General features: G+C 44.2%; 1 protein-coding gene across 2 annotated transcripts in view; it reads left to right on the top strand.

Annotated features, from left to right (window-relative positions):
* The window catches only part of Ets1 (ETS proto-oncogene 1, transcription factor), a 126,633-nt gene that overhangs the window by 101,320 nt on the left and 2,226 nt on the right, over positions 1 to 23,087 (top strand). For both annotated transcript variants that reach the window (XM_008841361.2, XM_008841362.3), the window contains 3 exons: positions 816 to 1,064; positions 5,394 to 5,654; positions 22,051 to 22,169. In XM_008841361.2, coding sequence (XP_008839583.1) covers positions 816 to 1,064; positions 5,394 to 5,654; positions 22,051 to 22,169 — 629 coding nt within the window. The remainder of the gene's footprint in view (positions 1 to 815; positions 1,065 to 5,393; positions 5,655 to 22,050; positions 22,170 to 23,087) is intronic.

Below are 23,087 nucleotides of genomic sequence, written 5' to 3'. Positions count from 1 at the left end.
TTCTTCTTCCATCTCTTGACTCCTTCTGGTGGGGAGCTAACTACATTCTATTTTTTGTTATTTTGTGACTTTTCACAAAGCACAAGGGTTCATCTTGTGTACACGCTTAACAGTCTGCAAGCTCCTACAACCGGGAAGTCATGTGAAAGTCTCAGGGAAGAATGCAGCTTGACCAAACTTTTGATCTTATTTGATTGTGTGTGATAGTGGCCTGAGAAGCTGGGTTAGGGATTTGATTTTGGTCCATGTGCTTTCCTTTTGTACTACTATTAGCAATGACATCATTTCCTCTGTAATCCTTCCGTAAGAGTGGTCCATGCAGCATCATATTCCATTACAGAAAATAAAGACATCTCTTTTTTTCTGGTGTAAGATGCCTTCCCGTACTGTAGGGGTGGCTGAAGGAGAAGAATGGTTTAGGGGTCTTCTGATGGCCCTGCTTTCTGAGGGAGTCTTATACTCCCCTCGAAAGGTTTGATGTCATTTTTATCTTTTTATGTATTAATGTTTTTATTTCAGTAGCAACAGTTACATTCACTCCTGTACACTCTCACTGGCTCATCACAATGCTCTGAAGAATCATCTCAATTTTACAAACGGGGAAGTTAAGCCAGAGAAAAAGAAAGTTATCTTATGAAGGGCTACAGTTAGTAAGTTGTGGATCAAAGTTAAACCCAAGCCCTTCTGACTTTCTTTTTACCCTTTAAGGCAGTCAGCTCATTCCACAGGGTGGGGCTGTGATAGATGGTAGTGAAAATTGTTTCTTGTAGCCACCAATTTCTCCTTTCTCCAATTGCAAACATTCTCTTTTCCAGGCTATGGTATCGAGCATGCTCAGTGTGTTCCTCCCTCTGAGTTCTCAGAACCCAGCTTCATCACGGAGTCCTATCAGACACTCCATCCCATCAGCTCAGAGGAGCTCTTGTCCCTCAAGTACGAGAACGACTACCCCTCTGTCATTCTCCGGGACCCTCTCCAGACAGACACCTTGCAGACAGACTACTTTGCCATCAAGCAAGAAGTTTTAACTCCAGACAACATGTGCATGGGGAGGACCAGTCGTGGTAGGTCAAATCTCTCAGATTTCTTGAGTTTATAAGAAATACCTCACTTTGAGTTTTTCAGGTCCCATTTTTCTCATATAATACTCCTATAAGTTCTTTAGTTTCAGCCTTCCCATCCTGAGTGTATATAGACATCAAGGCCCTTCTATCATGGATACTCACCCACATCTACCATGAAGGCAAAGCTCTTGAGGTCCTGGTGGAATAATCAAGTGTGTTATCTGAATAAAGTGGTTTGCCCACGTAATACCTCTAGTAGAATTTTTGAAAGGTACACTGTGTTTTCTTTGAGAGAATTTTACTTGAAAACACAGATCTCCTGAAATTCAGCATGTTCCCTGCTGTTCCTCCGAGAGTACTCCTGGGTCACACTCTAGGACGTGCTTTGGTACCTGGGGTGACCCTTGCTACTCAGCCTGGGACCTTAGCTGCTTGAAACTTCTTTGGTTTGGAAGATACAAGCTGGTTAACCAATGATTTATTTGGAACCAGTCATCAACAGTGTGGTAAAAGTGTGTATTTAGCTAGGGGACCAGGGAAAGAGGTAGCCAGAGGCTTCCAAAAGAAGGTACTCTTGTTGACATGGATATTATAATAATGATAAAACATTTGCTGGCAGTGAAGTCAGTGTTTCAAAATAGATCTGGCTGACATGGTGACAGAAGTAAAATACACCCAATGTTTAAGATCAGGACATAAACACTCAGAGGCATCGTCCGCCTAGTAGTGTGTTCAGATTGTTTTGTTCCTGAGAAAAAGTGCCGTCTGTTGTAAGGAGGGGTTGTTCATCCAGGAAGAGCAGGCTAGTTTCTGAAAAGCTAAAAATGCTGACCTTTCTGGTGTGTAGATGGAAAAGGATTATAAATAGGAAGAGGGGATTAGTGATTTCTGCTCAGTGAGTGACTCTCGGTGATACCTGTTCTGAGGCTCATGGAGGAGAGGCAGAAGTACCTTTACTTGGGACAATTACTTGGTTCATACACTTAAGTATTTAGGCTTATTCTTTCTCCCAGCGAGCCTTGGGATAGCCAACAGGCCTTGCACAGGGAAAGTCCCTGCAAAATCAGAACCCCGAATCGCCCTTCGTAGGGCCCTAGGGTGTTTGTGTTTCATACCAAGGGGAATGGGTGGGACCAGGTCTACCTTCCCCTTTCTGGCTGACTTTTATTTTTGGGTGCGTGTCTATTTAAATACATACACACAGTGTATGCATCTGTGCATTTCTTCTCAAGCAAGTCAAGGCATCAGAACCATTTTCTTTCTCATGGGGCTGTCTCTGTGTATATTTAAGGAGACTGACTTATGGGTTTGGGATTCAGCCATGTTGTAAATTTCAGTAGCTCTCTTATAATCATATTGTTTTACAATGGCAGATAGCTTTGCATTTGTGTAAATGTGTCTCTCCCCCTCCCCTTTTCTTGGTTCTTGGGTCCCTACCACTTCTCCAAACCCTATCGATAGAAACCCAAACTGACCCTTACCTAGGGACACAAGGTATTTCTCTCTGGCTCCACTGTCACTCATTACCAGGGTCAGGCCATAGACTTACGGGGAAGACCATTTTGTACAGGTCTACTTTCTTCATGTTAGAAGTGCTGTAAACATGAATGGCCCAGGGCCATTGAATCTGAGCTATGTGATTGGTCTAGACTGAAAGCATTACTGTTAGCTGCCTATTACTGATCATGCTATTCAGGTATGTGTTATAGTATACAGTATACAAAGTGCTTCTGTGTTCCACTTATTTGGACTCTAAGGCCTGTCTTTGTGAGAGTCTTTCCTGTAGGTTGCTATGGGGCTACCGATCTACTGTTCATAGTTTCTGTTCAGTGGACTCAATTAGCTTTGGAAGGACCTTGCTGAAGCATTTCTCAGAAAAAAAAAAAACAAAAAAAAAACAAAACAAAACCGGTCAGTGCTCATCTGGAGGGTGAGCTTCCTTACTTCCCTGGTTGAACCCAGTAGCAGAACCCAGTGTCTAATACTGTGGATTCAATCAACTTTTATTTTTGAGAAAAAAGGAAGGCTTCCAACTCTATGGTTATGAAATTGAGCTAAAATGAAAGATGCTTTCTCCTCTCAACCACAGTCTGAACTGAATAGCATCTGGAGAGGCTGCCAGAGTGGTGACACCTCGTTTAATGCCCTTGCTCAGTGAGGCTCTTTGGAAATTTAGCTCTCTTACTGGTAGATACTGATCTCCTGGCCCTCCGAATAGAAAAATGGCTGATAGAGATGAGAGTCATTCCAGGAGACCTGAGTGTTGCGAGCACCTACATCTTGATGGCTTGGTGGGTAGGGTATCCTTCATGAAAATGTAAATTCTTTCTTAAGCTCTTGGCGTATTTGTCTCACAGAGACATTGAATGACAGTTAACATCCATAGTTGGTGTGAGCAAGCTCCTCTTTGTGAGGTACTAGAAAGTTCTCTGCTCTGCTAAGAGCTATGGCATTCTGTATCAGCTGCTTTCCTGAGATACTCAATGTGGCTTTCCTTTTTAACAGTAATGAAGAAGTAGGAATGCAGGGGCTGGGCAGGCGAGGCCAAGGCTCTTCAAGCTCTTTGATTTGCCTCCTTGAGGGCACCATCTTTGAATGGATGAATGCAGGATGGAATGAGGTGAAGTGGATGATGCCCCCTTTCTCTCATGAACAACATTGGAGGGAGCAGGGGTACAGAATATCTGCAATAGTGACATTGTACCAGATATCCATCTTTGATTTGCAGTTACTATAATTTTTAAAAATTTTGAAAATGGTATTTTTTTTCTATGTATTTGACTTTGATTTGGGTACCTGCTTGTGTTCAAATTTTATTTCCCTAGTCAGTCCCCACTGTTGCAAAGGAGAGAGTGCACCAGAAATGCACCAATAGATATGCGGTTGTACCAAGCTGGCTTACTCTAGGATTTGAAATCTGTAGACCAGCCAGCCTTCAGCAATTGAGAATGGATCTGCAGGCATTTCTGCAGAAGAAGTTGCTGTGTCTTCGTGTTTTTCAGGCTTGTGTTGTGCTAGATCGAGGTGGCCATCACATCTCTTGAGATTTACCTCAGGTTGCCTGCAAAGTAGCTGAATGTGGAACATAAAAATATTCCCAAGAGCCTTTTTATATCTTTGGTGCATTTATTTTCCACCCCAATTTTTCTTATTAGCCTCTATTTTTTAATATTTTACTTATTATTTTTATTTTATGTGTATAAGTGTATTGTCTGAATATATGTGTGCGCACCTGTGTCATGCAGTGCCGCAGAGGTCAGAAGAGGGCTTCGGATTCTCCTGAAACTGGAGTTAAGGATGGTTGGTGGCCGCCATGTGGGTGCTGGGAATTGAACCTAGGTCAGAGCAGTCAGTGCTCTTAACCACTGAGCCATCTCTCCAGCCCCTTATTAGCCTCTATTTTAATGGCGTTTTTGCTGTTGGAAATTTCTCCAGGAGTGATTGCACAATCACAGCAGCTGTTTATAACCTGGCTTGGGAAATTAATGAACTTTCATGATCTTGTGGTCAGTGAAGAATGCCTTAAGCAACTGGCAGTGTAAAGGATTTCTGACCCTGGTGTGGACCTTAACTCTTTAGTCAACTTCTTCTGACTTTTTGCTGCCCATACTTCCCAAAGAAGTATGAATTTCCAGTACTAAATTGTACTTGGAAAGCATAAAGAATATGGCTTTCTACTTAAAAGAATGATAGTGAGATGTTGCTGTTAGTTTCTGTTTTACTCTCCTTGGAAGCATCCAATAACTTCTCTCTCTGTTTGAGAGGGCACAAAGGAAGAGCATAGTATTTAGGAGGAAATGTCAAAAAAGCCAGTACTCAGTTTGGAAGGCATGACTGCTCTTAGTCTAATGGAATCTTTTTTTAAAATGATCAAAATATTTTGCCAAATTGGGCCTTTTGAAATCATCTCAATGGCTAGAGTTGGAAAAAGAATTCAACCTTTGTTGCTTTGATTTTTTTTTTCCCCCCCATTAATCCATTAGTCTAATGGAGCATCCTGAAATCTCAGGACAAGTGCTACTTTCAGCTTTTACATTTCTGGCTTTAGAATTCTTGAGGTCCCAATACTGTCCTGCCCACACAGTGGTAGTGTCTGATTCCAGGTCTCTGTGCCAGACAGCAGAGTGGCATTGCTGAGATTGTGGCCAGGCCCAGACCCCTTCCCCAGTGTGGACTCATGGCCTTTGGGGCTTCCGTTCCCCTGGGCTCTCCCTTCCTCCACTTCTCCTGCAGATCTGATTAGCAATCTGTCCTCCATAAGAGGGTTTTTACAGCTGTTTTTTCCCAATCCCTCCTCCCTTCCTCTTCCTACTCCTCCTTTACCTCCAGGTAAACTCGGGGGACAGGACTCTTTTGAGAGCATAGAGAGCTACGATAGTTGTGACCGCCTCACCCAGTCCTGGAGCAGCCAGTCGTCTTTCAACAGCCTGCAGCGTGTTCCCTCCTATGACAGCTTCGACTCCGAGGATTATCCTGCTGCCCTGCCTAACCACAAGCCCAAGGGCACCTTCAAGGACTATGTGCGTGACCGTGCTGACCTCAACAAGGACAAGCCTGTCATTCCTGCTGCTGCCCTGGCTGGCTACACAGGTAGGCACCCTGCCGCTGTCTAAGTGGCTGTCTGCACGTTTCTGTGGGCTGTGTCAGTGGAAGGCACAATGCCATGTACCCAGAGACCCAAGGGCACACTTTCTTTTGTGAGGAGTGGGAGATGTTGCCAAAAGATACCCAGTCTTATAAGCCACTCTGCTTGAGAAATCCACTGATTTTTTTTTTTTTTGGAAACTAATAGCGCCATCTATCTCAGGGGTTCATTTCTAAGAGTGATAGAAAATTTAAATCTTGGATTTCTTCCATATCTGGGGGGAAGGGAGTCTTAATGATTGGGAGTTCCTGGAAACCCTGTTTACTGGTGGCCTGGCATTGAGGGACTTTGGCTGGCCTGTTTGAGGGAGATGTTTCCAAATACAAAACGAGAAACTGACTTTCTTGCAGGCAGCGCTAAATGACCTGCATGCTGAAGGGTTTTATAGTAGAGTTATGACTGGGCCACTGTTTGAATTGGGAAACAGTGTTCCAAGCCCTATCCATATCCATCCTGGCCTTGCATAGGAAAACACTTAAAAAAAAATCTTGGCTTTATAGTTTTCCTCCAGGCGTGAAAGCTCTAATTGATAGTGAGTGAACAAAGATCCCAGAGAATGGAAGAAGTCCAGTGAGCATGGGCTTCCATAGAGCAATCTGCTAACAGAGCAAGGCAGTTCACTGAGCACATGGGTGGCAGCACATAGGCTGCTTAACATGGGAACATTTAGAAGAGTTTATCTGAGAAAAATCTAAGGAACATTGATTAATAAACCTGTTAAGTGTCAGATCCTTTCTATAAGATTGCACTGTTTTCAAAGCTTAGAAAGTGTGTTGTAAGTAGAGCCTGGGTTAAACTTTGCTACTTGGATGTGGTCTAGCCTTTACCCTCTTCTAATGCCCTTCATCTGGACAAGTTATCAAGTGAAGGCTATGTGACTGAAGTCAAACAGCAGACTCTGTATTTCTGTTGACATACCTGTCTGGTCTTAAAAGTATGCTCAGGGAAGCTTTGGAATTTTTCTGAGGAAAATCAACTGATCTTTTAGAACAACATTTATATACTTAGAAAATTTACTCTGCATTCTAAGATCAAGAATATGTCCTTTATATTGCATTCTACAAATACCTGAGCGTAGTGATCTCATGAACAGTGCCCAGGAAATAAATCTACGTTTTGGAGTGGTACCAAGGACCTAGTATGTAGAGTCATGAACCAGCAGGCAGACTTGAAGATCTTTATTCTTTCTGAAATATCCCTGTGATCTTTGAATGTGATTAATAAAGTGGGAAGCTCATACACTTAAGGGGATCTTTTCTCATAGCTGGACAGCAGAATATCGGAAAGTTTACCCATTTTCATTAAAGACATCTGAGATGAGTGAAGGTACAGGAAGTCCTCTAAGGTATAAAAGAGTTTCTGACCCTGGAATTGGGACTAGACGCCCTCCAGCTGAATGCCCTGATAAAGTGGGGAGGGGAGAAGGGCTGCTTAATAGGGAAGAGAAAGAATAGGCCAGGGTAATGTTAAAATGATTGACAGCTCTCTTGTCTGGATATTGCTTAATACGTTCTTGGCCTCCCTACCTTCCTCCCTCCTTCTCTCCTCCATTTCCACCTGGGATAAGGGAGTAAAACAGTCAGTGGGTGGAAGAGGTGTGAGAATGATCATTGCCTAGAGATTTCAAAGACTAAGTCATTTGAATTGAGAAACATTTTAAAGCATCTCCTCACTTAGTTTCTGTTTCTTTATAATTTTATAATTAGGGATTTAGCTTTTTTGTTTTTGTTTTTGGTCTTTTTGAGATAGGGTCTCCCTGTATCTCCAGCTGGCCTGGAAGTACTATGTAGTCCAAGCTGGCCTTTAACTCACAGAGATCCACCTGCCTCTGCCTCCCATGTGCTGGGATTAAAGGTGTATGTCACTATGCCCAGTGGGATTTAGCTTTTAAGACTCTCAAATAATGAAAACAAGAGCCCAGAAAACAGAAGTCCTCTGAGTTCCCTCCCAGCTCTAACACACTGTGTGATTTTAGGCAAATTTACCTTGTACCTTTTTTCTACTTTTAGTGAAGTAGAAGTATTCATCCTTATCTTGCTGGGTGTGAAAATGCAGTTAAGCTAAATCAATTAAACAAATGAGTGCTAGACATTGTGCTAGACATGGGAAAAAGCCCCAATTGTAACACGTTGATTATTTCAGCAAATGAGCAGAGACTGAGTGTGGATAGAACCCTGCAAGGTGGCTGTCTTGTGGAATTTATTCTGTGCCCTTAGGTTTGAACTAGACTCTCCTATGGCTGTGGGCTGAGTGAAGGTTGGAATTTGTTAGGTGTGTGAGAGCAGCCCAAATTTTGGTGACTTTTCCCACATGCTCTGTGTCTGGTGAACGATCCTGCCTGTACTGCAGACTGGTCCTATGTGGTGGTTTCCTGTGGCCTCATGACCTCCTATCATTCCATATCCAGGAATGGAGAAGAGGATAGAACACAGCCATCCTGCCCTGCCTCCCACCTGAGTTGTCAGTAGAGTGCATACAAATGGGTGTCTAGCTTTTGCAGAAGTCCTTTGAAAAGTGGAAATCATTGTATAACTGTTGGTAATACTTTTGTTCATAAGAATCGCACCTATTTTCCATCTCTGGTCCTGTTCTTGTTTTCTGTCCTCCTAAACTTTAGTTGCTGCAGAGTATATATGACTTCGCGGTAGGGACACCTATACGTTTGCACCATGGACTGCTTGGCTTCTATTAAATGTGTGTGTTTAGATGCTCTGATCTGGGAAGAGGATGTGCCTTCTTGCCTTTGGAGTAGGGGCTGAGGTTTCTGTCCATATAGCCTCCACAGGAATACCATGTTCCTTTTTCCTATGATATCTTAGTTAACTGCACTGTAAGTGTGGCAATCAGTTAGAAACCGAATGAATTTTCACATTCTCTTGCACAGTTACATTCTTCCTCCAAAGATAAGAAAATTACATCAACCTTCTCTGGGCTCCCATGGCAACTTGTTAAATTAGGTCGAGATGTGGGGGCAGATAAACCGACTTGAAAGCCTCCTGTTAGCCGAGTGAAGAACACATCAAATGCAATGCTGGCTTCCGCCAAAATGTACCTCCTTACCTTACTGCTTATGACTATCAAACTGACACAATCAGAAAACTCCATTTTCTTCTGTTCAAAGACACATTCTGAACCCTTGTAATTAGAACAGAGTTGGAGAGGAGTAGCACACTGCTTTCTATATTTCTTGTAGGCCTCAGGAAAATGCTGAGCACCCAGTCTGCTCACTTGCTGAAATAAACAATTTGTTATGATTAAGGGTTACTTTCCCCTATGCTTAGCACAACATCTAGAACAATATACTTGATTATCAAATAGTAGTCTTCCTCTTTGTCTTCCAGCCCTATTTTAGAGATGATGAAACTGAGGCACAAAGAACATGCTTTGTTCTATAAGAAGGTAGCATCGAAATGAACTTTAAGTGCTGCATGACTCCATTGAATGTACCACTGGCTCTCCATGTTAAGAAATAGGAGCACTCTTTGGGTATCTCCATGGCATCCACAGAGGGATTAAAGCTCATTTGGCCTCTTGTCACTAATTAACGCCTACCTCATACATGTGGCTGAGGCCATGGGGGAGGGGTGCAGCTGGCCTTTGACTTGAGTCAGAGTTCCTGGCCTGTGAATCACCTTTATTGAACTTCATTCTGTATTCCTAGTCACAGCTAAAGATAAAGGTCTATTCCTAGTCCTGCTGTACTTGATAATCAGATGATCTGGTGTTAATCTATGTCTATGAATATCCTCACTCACTGAGTTGCAATTATAAGGGAAGTGGGTCTTTTTTCACTAGGAGTCTGAAAAAGGCTAAGCCCCAAATCATTCAATAATGATAACAAAAGTGTGCTTTATAATGTATAGATTTTTAAGTAGTCTCTCGGTCCTTAAGGCTAAATTTAGGACTCTATGGATCTCAATGTCTAAATATTTCTCTCTCTCAGTGTGTGTGTGTGTGTGTGTGTGTGTGTGTGTGTGTTCTGCACTGGTCGTGAGGCAGAGCATCATGGCCTACGGGTGTGGCGCAGGAGTGGAGCAGAATGGGCAAGAGGGAGAATGAGTGTGTGTGTGTGTGTGTGTGTGTGTGTGTGTGGGTGAGAGAGAGAGAGAGAGAGAGAGAGAGAGAGAGAGACCAGACTTACAGAAAAAGCAGCCCAGATGTCCCCTGTGGGTCTCCTCAAACTGATTTTGGTTTGAGTGAATCCTCTTCTTGCCATTCAGTAGGTCAGGGTCAGTCTAAAGTCGCACAATAAGAATGTCCCCAGCCTAAGCCCAGATCCCCTGCATTTGGCTTGTAATTGAGTTTTAGGGTTCACCAACCCAAAGCTTCATGTTTAAAAATGTGTTTGAGAAAAGAAATAACTTGACCACAAAAGGAAGTCCTGCCAACATCTCAGTTCAGGACCCCGCCTGCGATTTTGGCATATTACCTATACTCACAGTTTTCTCAAGAAAACTGAGTTGCAAAATAATCTGCACTTACTCTACACAAAATGGTGACGGTGATGGGGGAAGTTCTTGTATGAGCCTAAGTTGGGATAAGGAAAAGGGAGGCTAAGTTAGTAATATAGCATGTGTATGTACAGATTTCAAATATTGCAAACAGGAATATTTTCAGTAGGAAACCTAGAGAGCTTTTTAACATGTTCCCTGACCTGGGCTTTCTCCATGTAAATGTTCATGGGCTAGACAGTGAGAGATGAATAGCATTAAGATAGACCAACTTGTCAGCATGGGAAGAGACTCTGGTGCCTACTTTGAGCAGGAGCTGTTTTTCCAGAGGCCCGGATGCCAGGTAGTAACTTCCCTGAGCTCCTTGGGTCTAGCAAAGCTGGGGTTAGGTTATGGGCTTGCTAAAGCCAGCACAGTGTGAGTGTAGTGTCCTTGGCCAGTGCCCAGATAGGGAAGAGGAAGAAGTTCAGGAACAAGAAGGGCAGAGACCGTCTTCCTTTTTGAATTCAGAGGCCACTGTGATGAGCAGGTTGCAGGGAAGTGGAGGGAACTTTCCTATCCACCAGCAGCTCGGAAGCAGAAGGGATTCTTTTTTAGCTGTGTAGTTTGGTGGCAGGTCCCATGGTGGTAGAGGTGGGTTTGAGGATTTCAGTAGAGTCATGGGTTAGTTAGCATGCTACTCAGATGTGGATTGATGGGAAATTATTTCAGAATACTGGGGAGGAAAATTCCCAGAAAGATTTGAACTGGATGAGAGGAGAGCCCATTTCGACAGCCTAAAGAGCTATTTCACAGCTTCTGCCTCTTAACTAACTAGTGTTGTGACAGTTAATCATTTTCTACCTGTGACAAAAATCCTATGGTTGGAAGATTTGGCCACACCATGTTAACATTTTGTTTCTAAATGCTGTGAAAATTTGTGGAAGGAGAAGGTTCCCTGTTTCTGTGGGTGGTGTTTGAGGGCCAGGTTTTGCTGAGCCTCCTCAGAGCCTTGGTTTATCTGGAACAATGCACACTGCCTTTGTGGCCACTTCCTAGTCTGTCTGCACCCCTGGGGTGTTTGCTACTCTCTGTGGTCTGTCTGGAGTTTAAATAGCAGGAAACTTACAGGTTGACCCTTGTGTTCTGGCAAACAGCTGTCCTGTCTGTTTTAGAGGAGTCACACATTTTGTGGGGGTTCACTGTTTCCTTAGGATCTCACTGTGCATGATGCATGATGGAATTGGGTGGCGTCTGTCCTCCTGGAATTTCAGTCTGACTCCAGTGTGAAGTGCCACCTTTTTGCCTTTGAAGCAGGTTTCCACTGAGCAATGTGCATGCAGCCAGTGTGCTGGGAGACATCCACACAAGTCCTAGCTGCCTTTAAGCAGTGGGCTTAGAAATCCCCATTGTCTTTGTTGGGAAGGTCCCTCCCTGCCACATGTCCCAGATTCTCCAGCTCTGCTCTGTGACATCTCCCTTTTCCCTAGATGGCCTTCTTACCCACTATGAAGTTTCTGCTCAGGATAGAGGCTCCACTTCAGAAAAACACTGTCTTTCTCTTTCTCCCCAAAGTGACTTTCACTTGATGGCTATGACTTGGATGTGGCATCAGCATCTACTCTGTCATCCTTAAATGTATTCATATTGAAATCCAGGCTAGACATGTATGAGGGTGGCTGTCCTGAGCCATGGGGCTGTATCCTGTAGGGATCATGAGCCTGGACCTGGGCTCTGCCACTGACCAGCTGTATGAACTTGGGCACTTTAACAACTTTATGCCTTATTTTCCTCATCTGGAAAATGATAACAATAATGGTTCATATTTCATAGGCCTATGAGAATTAGTGAATGAATTATGGAAATCAGCAGAATAGTGCTGGATACCTAGGAAGTACACCCAAAGTGGTGACGTGCTCCTGTCCCACATTGCTCCCCAACCTGTTTCCCTTTCCAGTGCAATCTAAGTTCTTTGAGGTCTGGGGATAATATATTTCATTTACAGAATTCCAGTATTTGCTGGCAATATTTTAGGACAGAGCTGATCCTTAATGTCAGTTAGGTCCCTTCTGTTATATAGCCCAGTCTGTTGCATGTATTAAGCACCCGCTGTGTCCTAGACTCTTTCATATAGTACATTAATATTTGTTAATCTTTTGCCAAAAGCTGTATGAAGAAGTTTCTGTTATTCCTATTGTACAAATGATGGAATTGATTTTTTTTTTGGGGGGGGGGTTGTAGCTCAAAGCTACAGAGCACACAGGGAAGATTAGCTTCCTAAGTTTTTCACATTGCTTAGCAATTAGGAAAAATGTCCCAAAACAGTGAGAAGCAGATGGAAAGACATGATTAGCTTTATAAGAAATGTGTGAGGGAGGATCTCAAAGGAAAAAGAGGAAGCAAGGGAACAGGAGGGAAGCCTCCAGAACAAGCTGCAGCTCTAGAAGGAAGGAGGTTTAGGTAGGAGAAGGCCCCATCTGCATTTCAGCTTCCAAAATCATTCAGCCAGGCTGGTAGGGAATCCTTGGGCCATTGTTGCCCAGCAGAGGACCTCTGTGTGTCACAGTTGTGGATCTACCTATATGATCTACTCCATCATGCTCCTCTCCTGGCTACGTAGCCCCCAGAAGACCTGGCCTTGGTATGGACATGGTAGAGGAGGTCCATTGTGCACCCTATAAGAGGAGGTGTGAGCTGCAGTTAGTGTGGGACTTTTTCAATAAGCCAGCACAGCTTTTCCATCTGGCTCAGGGTAAGGCACAACTCAGGTCCATGTGTCTCCATATTCTTAGATGGGCTTCCAAGCTCTGTGCTGAATGTTGACTTAAAGTCACCCAAATGTGTGACTCACCCCTTCCTGAGAGATAAAGAGAGTGAAAGTTCTCCTAGGGTGACTGAATGTGAAAGTTTAGACTCTGAGAAGAGGACAGGACCTGAGGTGCTTGAGAGAGGGTGGCAGGACCCAGCTATGTGGAGGAATTTGACATTCAGATTGTGTGGAGCGGTTTTTTGTGAAGGCCTCTCCAGGCCTTTTCTCTGGCCCTGGTTCTTTAAAGGTGTAGGCAGGACACTTTCAGCTCATTACATTATGTTGAACCAAAAGCTTTTGTTCCGTACCTTCATGCTACAATTAATATTCTGATTCATGGTCTAATCTGGACCCAATCCCCTGTACCTGAGGGATGTTGAGAAATTAGTTGCTGGCTAAGTGCTTAAAAAAATCTAGTACACATTAGTGCTCACTTAGGATCTAATGCACCTCCCCAAGAGTTGCCATAGGCCTGGCTGGTGATTTCCTTCATCCCTGAGGTTCGTGGGGACCTCTGCTCCTTGGTAGAACCAGTTCCAAAGATGGACTGCTAAAGTTACTTTTCAGACCCTGAAGTCCTAGGTTCATACCCTACTCAGTCAACTCATCTCTCTTTCTTCTGGTTACCTGAGTGTTCAGAAAGGTGTTTCCTTTAGCTATTTATATCGGTTAGAAAAGCATTTCTTTGGTTTATAATACAATTCTTACTCCTAGCCCCAGATCCCAGTCTAAGTTCTCTGTTATAACTTCTTAAAAGATTCAGTTCCCTAGAAAACACCAGGAGGAAAAGGCTATAAAGAAACCCATTTCCTGACCTGAGGCTCACTGCCTTGCTGTTCAAGTTCACATTCAAGGCTGCACATGGTCCGACAACATCTGTGATGGGCTTAGAAGAAAGAGGCTGCCCCTTTAAGAGAGAGGAACGGACTTGTTTCTCCTGCTGCCACCCCCACTCATGTGCACTTGAATGCATGCAGGTGTGCAGAGCCTCAGCAAAAACCAAGGTCTTTCCTCACAGGCACACTAAAAATAGGTCACTGCCTTCTCTATCCCAAGTCAAACTAGCCCAGCAAAGCTCAGTGAAGTCTGGGCCAGGTGGGGCAGCCCTGCAGGCCAGTTGCGGCCAGCTGTACTTGCTGGTCTGCCTGAGCCAAGATGCCAGGCTTCACCTATTAGTGCTGGCAGGATCAGGCCTATAGAGCCATGTTTGTGGAAACCATCGGCGAACTTCCTGTAGATCACCCCTTATGATAAGGTGACAGGGGCTTGGGCTGGAGAATGAGTGATTAGGGAAAAAGCACACGGGGGAAGATGATCTAAGTCCATCGCTGGCCAAGGTTGCCCCAAACCAGAACTTCCACTTGCAAAGCAGTTGCTCTGCTGCCTCGCAGCATGTGCCAACTTTTAAACATAGCATTTTCAACTTTAAAAGACCTGGTTCTTCTCAGCTAAAATATTTTTTAAATTACATTTATGTGATTTTTTTTTAAAAAACCTCCAACTTTCTACTTCTCAAAGTTGCCAGATGAAAGGTTGATTTCATTCTTATAGCAATCCTTAAATTTTATTTAGGGTTTTGACGATTATTTCTTTGAAAATAATATTTTCACAAATGGTTTCCCTGCTTTCTTATGTTCTTCTGTGTAATTTCATTGTTGTATTCGAGATTATTTCCAGTCTGTTCTGCTCTGTGGTCGCCTCCTTAGTGATTTCTCTCTTGCTCCCTCTGAATGCCCCTTCCATGTTTCTGTAATAAAGACTGAATTTATAATCTGTAAATTAGAGGGAGCAGAGATTTCTATTTCCATTTTAGGAATGGGAACATAAAACCCAGGGAGTTTGAGTTGCATACGATTGCATGTGAACTAGCAGAAGTAAGATCAAAGTTCTGTATGAGTAACTCGCTATGGGGGCTTTCCTAGGAGTGTGTGTGTGTGTGTGAGAGAGAGATTTTCTAGGATGTTCTCCACTGCCTGCCATATGACACCTTTTATAAAGAAGATTTTTTTTTAAATGCTCCCCTTGTTGGACTGGGGGTGGGAGTGGTCAGATATATTAAAGACATGAACTGGACAGTCAGAAGCCAGTTTTAATCGGTTTTAGAGATGTTTTCTAACTCTTTTCGGTTGTTAGATATTGGCTGTCTCAGCAATTAGCAGGGGTGAGTTCTTGAAGTAATTTTGTTCATCACTATGTTTATCAAGTAAAGTTTTAATGGTCTTTGTTGGAATAGTCTCTGTTGTCATGAATGGAATTCTAATGAGTTATTAGAGCTTATATTTCTAATCACCACCATCACCACCACCCCTGAGTTCTGACACAGGAACATTATTATAGAGTATAAGACATCAGTGATTAAACCAAGGCACTGTGGGCAGGCTCTATAGAATGTACCATATTTGGCTCATGTTAGAGGCAAGATGGGATAGGACAGGGGCAGTGGAAAGGCCTAACTCAGAAGAAATGGAACAGACAGCTACAGCCATAAGACTGAGCTGGATTGCTGAGCAGTCTCTGCTCTGCTCTCAGAGTGCTTTCCAGGTCTTGAGTACTAAGCACGAGAAAAGCATCCTTTTCAAACAGGGTTTTGTGTTGCTTCAGGCTGAGTCTGATCTACAGCAAAAACCTGCCAGGATGATTTCTGTTTAATTTGCCATTCAACACCATGACATAATGGAAACAGTGAGAATCTTGAAGTGTCTATGAATGACTTAGAAGGGGATGATACTGAGACTCCAGAGTCACCCACCCGGCCTCAGAGAGGTGTTCCTCAGTAATATAAAAGGGGAGGGTATACTGAGCAGACGGGTCATCTCTGGACTCTGGTGTTCTGTTTTTGCTGTCACCGTTGGCTGTGGGCAGAGACACCTGGCTGTAAGGGAGGGACCATCTACACTCATTCGCTGCTTTAGGGCCACCTGCCAGATGTGTGCTCTCAGAGCAGAGTCAGCCCTGTTGCAAGGGTGATCAACCATGAGAGTTTCATAGGTTAAAATAAATATGCTGTCCTACCACACTAAGGTATTTGATTTGAATTTTAGAATAGAACTAAAGGACTTGAGCTTCTCAGAACCCCCAAAGGACAGGAGGTGTGGTTGGTTTTATTTTGGGGAGTATGTTGATGCAATGTAGCCTGGGTGTCACCCATATTTTGGTCTCAAAGATAATTTAATAGAGAGAAGGCCTTTAGGGATCTTTGCAAATCCTTGTGTCTTTTTTTTCCTGAGAACAGCGATTTTGGTAAAACTCTCCATTAAATATTGAAGTAACTTGCCTGGCACCAAGAACATAAGGATCCGTAAGATCCAGGAGCTGAAACTGGAGCCATTCAACCAAACACTTCTTGGAGGCTTTAGCTGAGGCGAACACAAAGGTTGTCCTAAGAGCGGATATTTCAAGTTATGAGAAATCACCAGAATTGGGTTTTGTATTAGAAACCATAGTGGAAGGGGCTGGAGAGATGGTTCAGTTGGTAAATTGCTTGCCTCCCAAGGATGAAGACCCAGCACCCACATAAAAAGCTGTGTGCGTTTGTGCACATTTGTTATCCCAGTGTTGGGGAGACAGAGACAGGAGGAGCCCGAGGGTTCAGTGGCTAGCCAGTCTATCCTAATTTGTGAACTCCAGACCAGTGAGAAACCCTGCCTCAAAGGAGGTGAATGGCCTTTCTTAGGATGACCCCCGAGGTCGTCCCCTGCACACATGTGTATACACTTGTGCTCTACCCCCATAAACACAAAGATATGCATGCATTAAAATAAAAGAAAGAAACCTTAGTGAAAATATGAGGAGTCTGCCAGGACAGCAGCTGCCCTGTATTGATTCCATCTGAATGAAGTCAGCTGTCCTGTGTTAGCCTTTCCCTAGGGCATAGCAGGTAGATGTGAACTGTGGTTCAAGCAGAATGAGGACAGGCAGAAGAACCTGAAGTCCAACCTTGAATCTTGTTTGCCAGCCTTGAGGTCATTGCCAAGGGCAGGTAGCTTGCAAACCTAGAAACAAAGAATGATGCTGACAGACTGAAAAGTGGAAGGATTATTGTAGCTGACCTTGGTGATACAGGGCTGTAATAAAGGCAGGCAGATTGCAAGTTTGACGCTAGCCTGGATAACATAGTGAAGCCATGTCTCAAAATACATATATACACATACATACACATGTTCCTAAATACATAAATAAATAAATGGTTGTATGTATGACACAGTAGTAGAAAATTTTCCCAGCGTGTGCGAGGTCCAAGGCTCAATCCCCAGTTCCATAAACAATAACAGAAAAGAAAAAAAGACCCCCCCAACCGAATAAGCTACATGTACACAAAAACAACAACTAAATCAGCACACATACAAACAAGCAAAAGCTTTACTAAGATTTATTCCTAGCTCATTTCAATTCTTAGCCTAAGAGTAAGGGACCAGAAAACCAGGAGACTTAATAACCAGTCCTCAGACACAGGCGGTAGGCCCTGCAATTTCTAGATAACGACAAAGGACTTAAAATATGACCAGAATAAGCAGGAATTTATGTGATGCTGCCTCTGATTTGTGGTGTCTCCAAGGTCCCCTGGAGGGCAGCGTGCTTGGTGTTCTTTGTCCACTGGCCCCAGGCCCCCCCCCATGCACCCACCCTGTGCTTCTTCCAAGTCTAGATCATGGTCTTCAAATTAGGACTGCCAGCATTGTGTAAGAATTTTCCTCTCATCTCAAAGCTGAAAAGGAAAAGCAGTCAGAGGAAATTCCCCAGCTGCAGCCAAGGAGGCTGGGGAGAGGGCAGAGCAGGGGGTGTGTGGATTCAGAAGATGGGAGTGAGATGGCAGCGGGGCCTGTGGGTGTGTGTGGTGTACTCTCTCATTCCCCGCCTTGGAAGGAGACCTCCTTCTAACAGGGACCCCTCTGTTGTTGTGGCTCAGAGCTCCACTGGAGCAGCATAGTTTCCCAATGATGCTATTGGATTCCTGATGTGTGACACCGCTGGGCAGCATGGTGAAGGGTGCTGTTGACTGCCTGGGGGCCCCAGACAGGGACGCCATTGTGAGTCACATTTAACATGTGAGCTCCCCTTTCCCATGACTGGCGCTATTCTTAGTACCAGTCTCTGCTCCAGGGGACAGAGGTTCACCGGGACCACAATCCATTTGGGTAGGTGGATAGGATCAGGCCAGGGGTGAGGAGGAAGTGCAAGAGAATTGAGGAGGCTTCACAGAGTTCAGAACATGTTGGAGCAAAGGAAGGGATAGAGAGAGTAGAGCCCTGTGAGTATGAACAGATCTATGCTAAGCAGTCTAGAAATGTCCTCAGGAGACTTGTGATAGGGACTTGACTACAGGTTTATTCATTGCTTCACATTTAGAGCTTGGATTTTGGACGTGGCTGGTAGAGGTACAAAGCCAGGGAGCACTGCGACCTCAGAGCTGCCTTCATGTTTGTGCCTCCATGTGGTCCTGATTTCCCCTCCAGAACTAAATAGAGACTGATGTGTTGTTGTAGGAACACGCTCTTGTGTGACACTATCTAGGAATAAGCTCACCCCGAAGCCACAGTTCTTGCTGTTGCTCAGCATTTGTGGCTGAGAGAACAATCCCATGTCCTTCCTGTTCCCTTGCTCTCCACAACAGAAGGGCAGTGTGTAACAAGTCAGTAACAAGGCACCAGTGGAGAAGACTCCGGAGTTCATGGAGTTCTCTTGTTGGGAGTTACAGTATAGGCTCTTTCTCCTCTTTGGGGGGAGGTATCTCACTGTGTAGACCAGGCTGGCCTTGATCTCTCACTTCTACCTTCCTCCTGAGTGCTGGAATTGCCCACAATTACATGCCATCGTACCCAACTTAGTGTGGGCTGTTGGAAGAGCAAGAACACCGAGAAGGCCTGTCAGTCCCGGTGAGCTTACGTGAGTTTTTTGTGAGAATCCCTGGAAGGCAGCTAGAGCTGGCACAGCCACTTTGTTGACTGTCTTATTAAACTAAACAGAGACTTTTTCCTACTCAGATTCTGCTTTCCTTAGGCAGTTGCCTTTTTGTTTATGGTCTTTTTTCCTTTGGTGTGGACAGAATCAAAAGAAAATATATCCCCTAGGACTTGGGTTCCCAGTACCCAGACTGAACATTTTTATGTTCCCTCTGAACATAGGAAAACCCACAGTGAGGAATAAAAGCTTCAGGCAAGGACTCACCTCTTCCAGCCATATTCAGACATCAGAGGGCAGAGAGACATGGAAAGGCTGGAGCAGGAGGCTTTGGCATTGTTGTTCAAGTGACACTGCAGGACAATAGACGTGCTTGGTTCCGTTTGAGCTTCTGTCCGCTGAGCTGGTGCTGATGATATAGGCTGAAGTCCCCTCTGTGCCCCAGCCTCAAGGACAGGAACTGTGCCAATGACTAGGACCTGCCTGCATTTCTTGATCCTTTCATCCCTTTCCTCAGCTTAATACATCAGCCTCTCTGGTTCGGGGGATTTTAAGACAGTGTTATAAAGGTTTTTTAGTAAATAATGTGAGGATGAAATTGCGGTGTGAATAACTTAGGCACTGCAGGGAACCTGAATGAGCAGGCAGTGTTGAGGTGAAAGAACCAGTTAGGAGGCAGTGTGGCTCTCTAGCGTCCTGTGACCCCTGTGAGAGCCAGGGAAGAGATGATAGCTTCATAAAGCCAGATTCTTTTAGCTCTTGGGTCATTGCAACCACAGGCAGTTTAGGTGTCTGGCTTTGGTTTGGGCAGTGTAGTGTTGAAGAATTTGGGGTTCCCATCCCAGCTCTTCCACTTCTCATCTGAATGGTCTTACCCAACTTAAATCGCCAGGTCAATACATCAGTATTTTTCTACTGCAAAGTAGTAGAAAGCAGTGGAATAATAGCAGTGTCTATCACGAGGGTGACTGTGGGGAATCCTAAGCATTCCTGTGTCTGGAGTAGAGAAAGTCTCAGTGAATCGGGGCTCCTGTTAGTCTTTCTCTGTTAGGGGTTCCCTCATATCTAAGGTCTGGAGTAGTGGCACATGAGTGGTCACAGAACTTTGTGACAGGTGGCTTTTCTGTATGTCTGCCTTTGGGGATCCTGATGTTTGCTCACAGTCCCTGTGAGGGTCACCAGGAGAATCTTCACTGTCACTGGGTCAGTGGCAGGTGCATTTCTTAAGAGCAATTTGCTTTCTTAGCTCTTAGGTCAATTAGAATAACTTTCCAGTGGATCTGTCATATGTCATGCGTAGAATTGGTGATCCCAGACACCGAGAGGTAGCTGCTGACCTTACTCAACTCCCAAGAAACCTGAACATGTATTTGAGCTGTGTATGAAGTAGATTTTTAGCCACAGGTAGATCACAGTGGAAGTGAAGTCTTCACAACCCTCTGAGCTGTTTCTTCAGACATTCTTTTACTTGGAAGGCTTTTGTTGAATGCTTTTCTTCTTGACTGTCTATCTTGCCAAGATGATTTTAAGGACCCAAAGGTACATTATCAGTATGGTGAAGAAGAGCTATTTTATTTTCCACATATGCCAGGGAAGGAGATTAGGCTCCTTGGCTGGGTAGCCTGCATGGCCTGGACATTTTCTCCTGTGTTGGGAGAGGCTTCCCTGGTACTTGTCTGAACTTGGAGCAAGGTCTCCTTACATTTTTGAGAACCAGTAGCTTAGAAGCAATAAGACTGCACCTGTCCAGCACACAGCCAAGAGGTAGAGAGTGGACTCTAGAAGTGTGTATGAACATACTGTGAGGAAGTGTAAGATGTTGTAAGAGATGACCCTTACAGAGCATAAAGGACATTTCTTTGTGATTCCTATAGAATCAAAGTTTACTTTGGAGCAGGCACATAGACACATATTTAAAATTTTCACGTTTAAGGGTTAGAACATTTAAAAAGTCATGAGATAGGGCATCCAAGGCTTCGTGTACCTATATGGGTTGACTGTCTTGTGTAGATTGCCCCAGTAATGATGCTGGAAGGCGCAGTTTAGATAAGCCATAAGAAATACTGTGAACCCATATTGGTCTTTCCAGCCATGTCCATAAATTAAATAGGGTTTATTTCTTGTCACTTCAGGATAGAAAGCTACCCTAAAAGGAAGACATGCATAATAAATCCTTTTGAATAAGGAATGACTGTTAGGGCATAGGGCATACCAGACTTTATAGAGCTAGGATTTTAGCATTATTGGTGGCTAAGAGAAGAGAGAGGGAGGGAGGGAGGGAGGGAGGGAGAGAGAGAGAGAGAGAGAGAGAGAGAGAGAGAGAGACAGAGAGAGACAGAGACAGAGACAGAGACAGAGAGACAGAGAAAACACTACAGAGACAGAGAGACAGAGAAAACACTGAACCTGACACAGTCCTCATCCGACCTCTGAGGATTCTTTGGGCAGCAAGTTAATTCCTCAGATAGTGACTATACATTCCTTTCTTAGTGCTTGCTTCAAGTAGCCAGGGAGGGTGGAGTCATGGTAGAGAAAATATCACAACTGAAGGGCATCCAATGCCTATTCCTCATTAGAGGATCTAAGTGTAGAGATCCTTCCTGATCACAGTCAGGGACCAGAAGTCCCTGCTGCAGAGAGTACTTCCAAACTTTGACTTCTGCTTGGACCTAAAGGAGGGTTTCCTTAGTGGATACCTTTCTGCTGAAGCCAATGTGACAACTTAGTGATTGAACGCACATTAGATGATACTTCCTGCCAGGTGTGGTGGTACACACCTTTAACCCCAGCACTCAGGAGGCAGAGGCAGGCTGGTCTCCTGTGTGTTCAAGGCCCATCTTGTCTACAATAGTGCATTCTAGGTCAGCTGGGGCTAGAGGGAGACCCTGTTTCAAAACAAACAAACAAATACTTCCTTAGACCATCTTAGAGGATAGACGACATATTTTCTTTCCAAGATTTGCTAGCAATTAAAGCAGAGTAAACCTGCCATTAGTCAAAGTAGGCAAATGATGTGTTATCCTAAGTGCTTTTTGGAAGGACGATATCTACTTTCTCTGAGCTCAGAGCACTTTCTCTGGCACTTGCCTTCATTTTAACCTGGCTAGATAGACTGAGGAGGGATGAAGGGTTCTGCGTAGTGGGACTGGCTGTTGAGAGCCCTGAGTAGTGTTCTTAATGTTTCACTGTGCCTTGTGCTTCCAGGCAGTGGGCCCATCCAGCTGTGGCAGTTTCTTCTGGAATTACTCACTGATAAGTCCTGTCAGTCTTTTATCAGCTGGACAGGAGATGGCTGGGAATTCAAGCTTTCTGACCCAGATGAGGTAAGAAAAGAGGTGTGGGGAGAGAAAACCTTGGGAAGGTCTTCCGTGGGCCTGGATCACAATCTCAGCTTTGCCACTTGTGAGACCTGGGGCAAGTTATGCAGCCTGCTTGAGCCTTAGTTTCATCATCTGAAGAACAGAAAATATCTGCACTGCCCACTTGTTTTCTGGGATGAACTGATATGCACATACAGTGCTTGGCACATAGTAGACCTTTCTTTGGTAAAGGTGTCCTCTCTGACTTACCCTTGTTATTGCCCCTGGCTCTGTGAATGTGAAAAGGGTCAGATGCTTTGAGAGGCCTTGGAAGATTGGTGCAATTTGTTTATTCTTTCGTCCTTTCTTCCCATGAGTGCTTGTTAAGTGCTTGATCTTTGCCATGCCCGATTCTGATGCCAAAAATCAATGAGTACCAGAGAGGAGATCTCTGTTGGGACAGACATGAGAGAATGTTTGCGCTCTGGTACAGAAAGGAAGCTTCCTGCTGATAAAAGGCAGGGCTGGCAGCTCCCCTCCATGCCTTCCTGTTAGGTTTCATGCTTTGAAAACCAGGACACCTGCTTGTGATGTGGGATGAAGTGTCTGTAGTGTGGCTCTTCTTTTTGCCTCCAAATCAAGTATTTTAACCCTATTCTACAGGAGTGCAGAGTCCTTTTTACCGGTTTAAATACTTAAGTTGAGGCCATTAACCCAAGCCTTGAAACCTAGAACTCGGAAATTCTTTCTATTGCAGCAACATGGATGGAACTGGAGAACATTATATTGAAAGGAATAAAGTAGGCTCATAAAGACAGTGCCTGTTCTCACTTATATGTGGAAACTGGAGTGTGGGAAGGGGTGGGTAAGGCGATGGAGAATGGAGAGACACCGGTTAATGAGCCCAGGGGTGCAGTTAAGAGGAACAGAGTATCAGAACTT

The sequence above is a fragment of the Nannospalax galili genome, unplaced genomic scaffold (assembly GCF_000622305.1).
Source record: "Nannospalax galili isolate Female #2095 unplaced genomic scaffold, S.galili_v1.0 scaffold541, whole genome shotgun sequence".
NCBI lineage: Eukaryota > Metazoa > Chordata > Mammalia > Rodentia > Spalacidae > Nannospalax > Nannospalax galili.
This window is presented reverse-complemented; position numbering and strand designations above follow the sequence as displayed.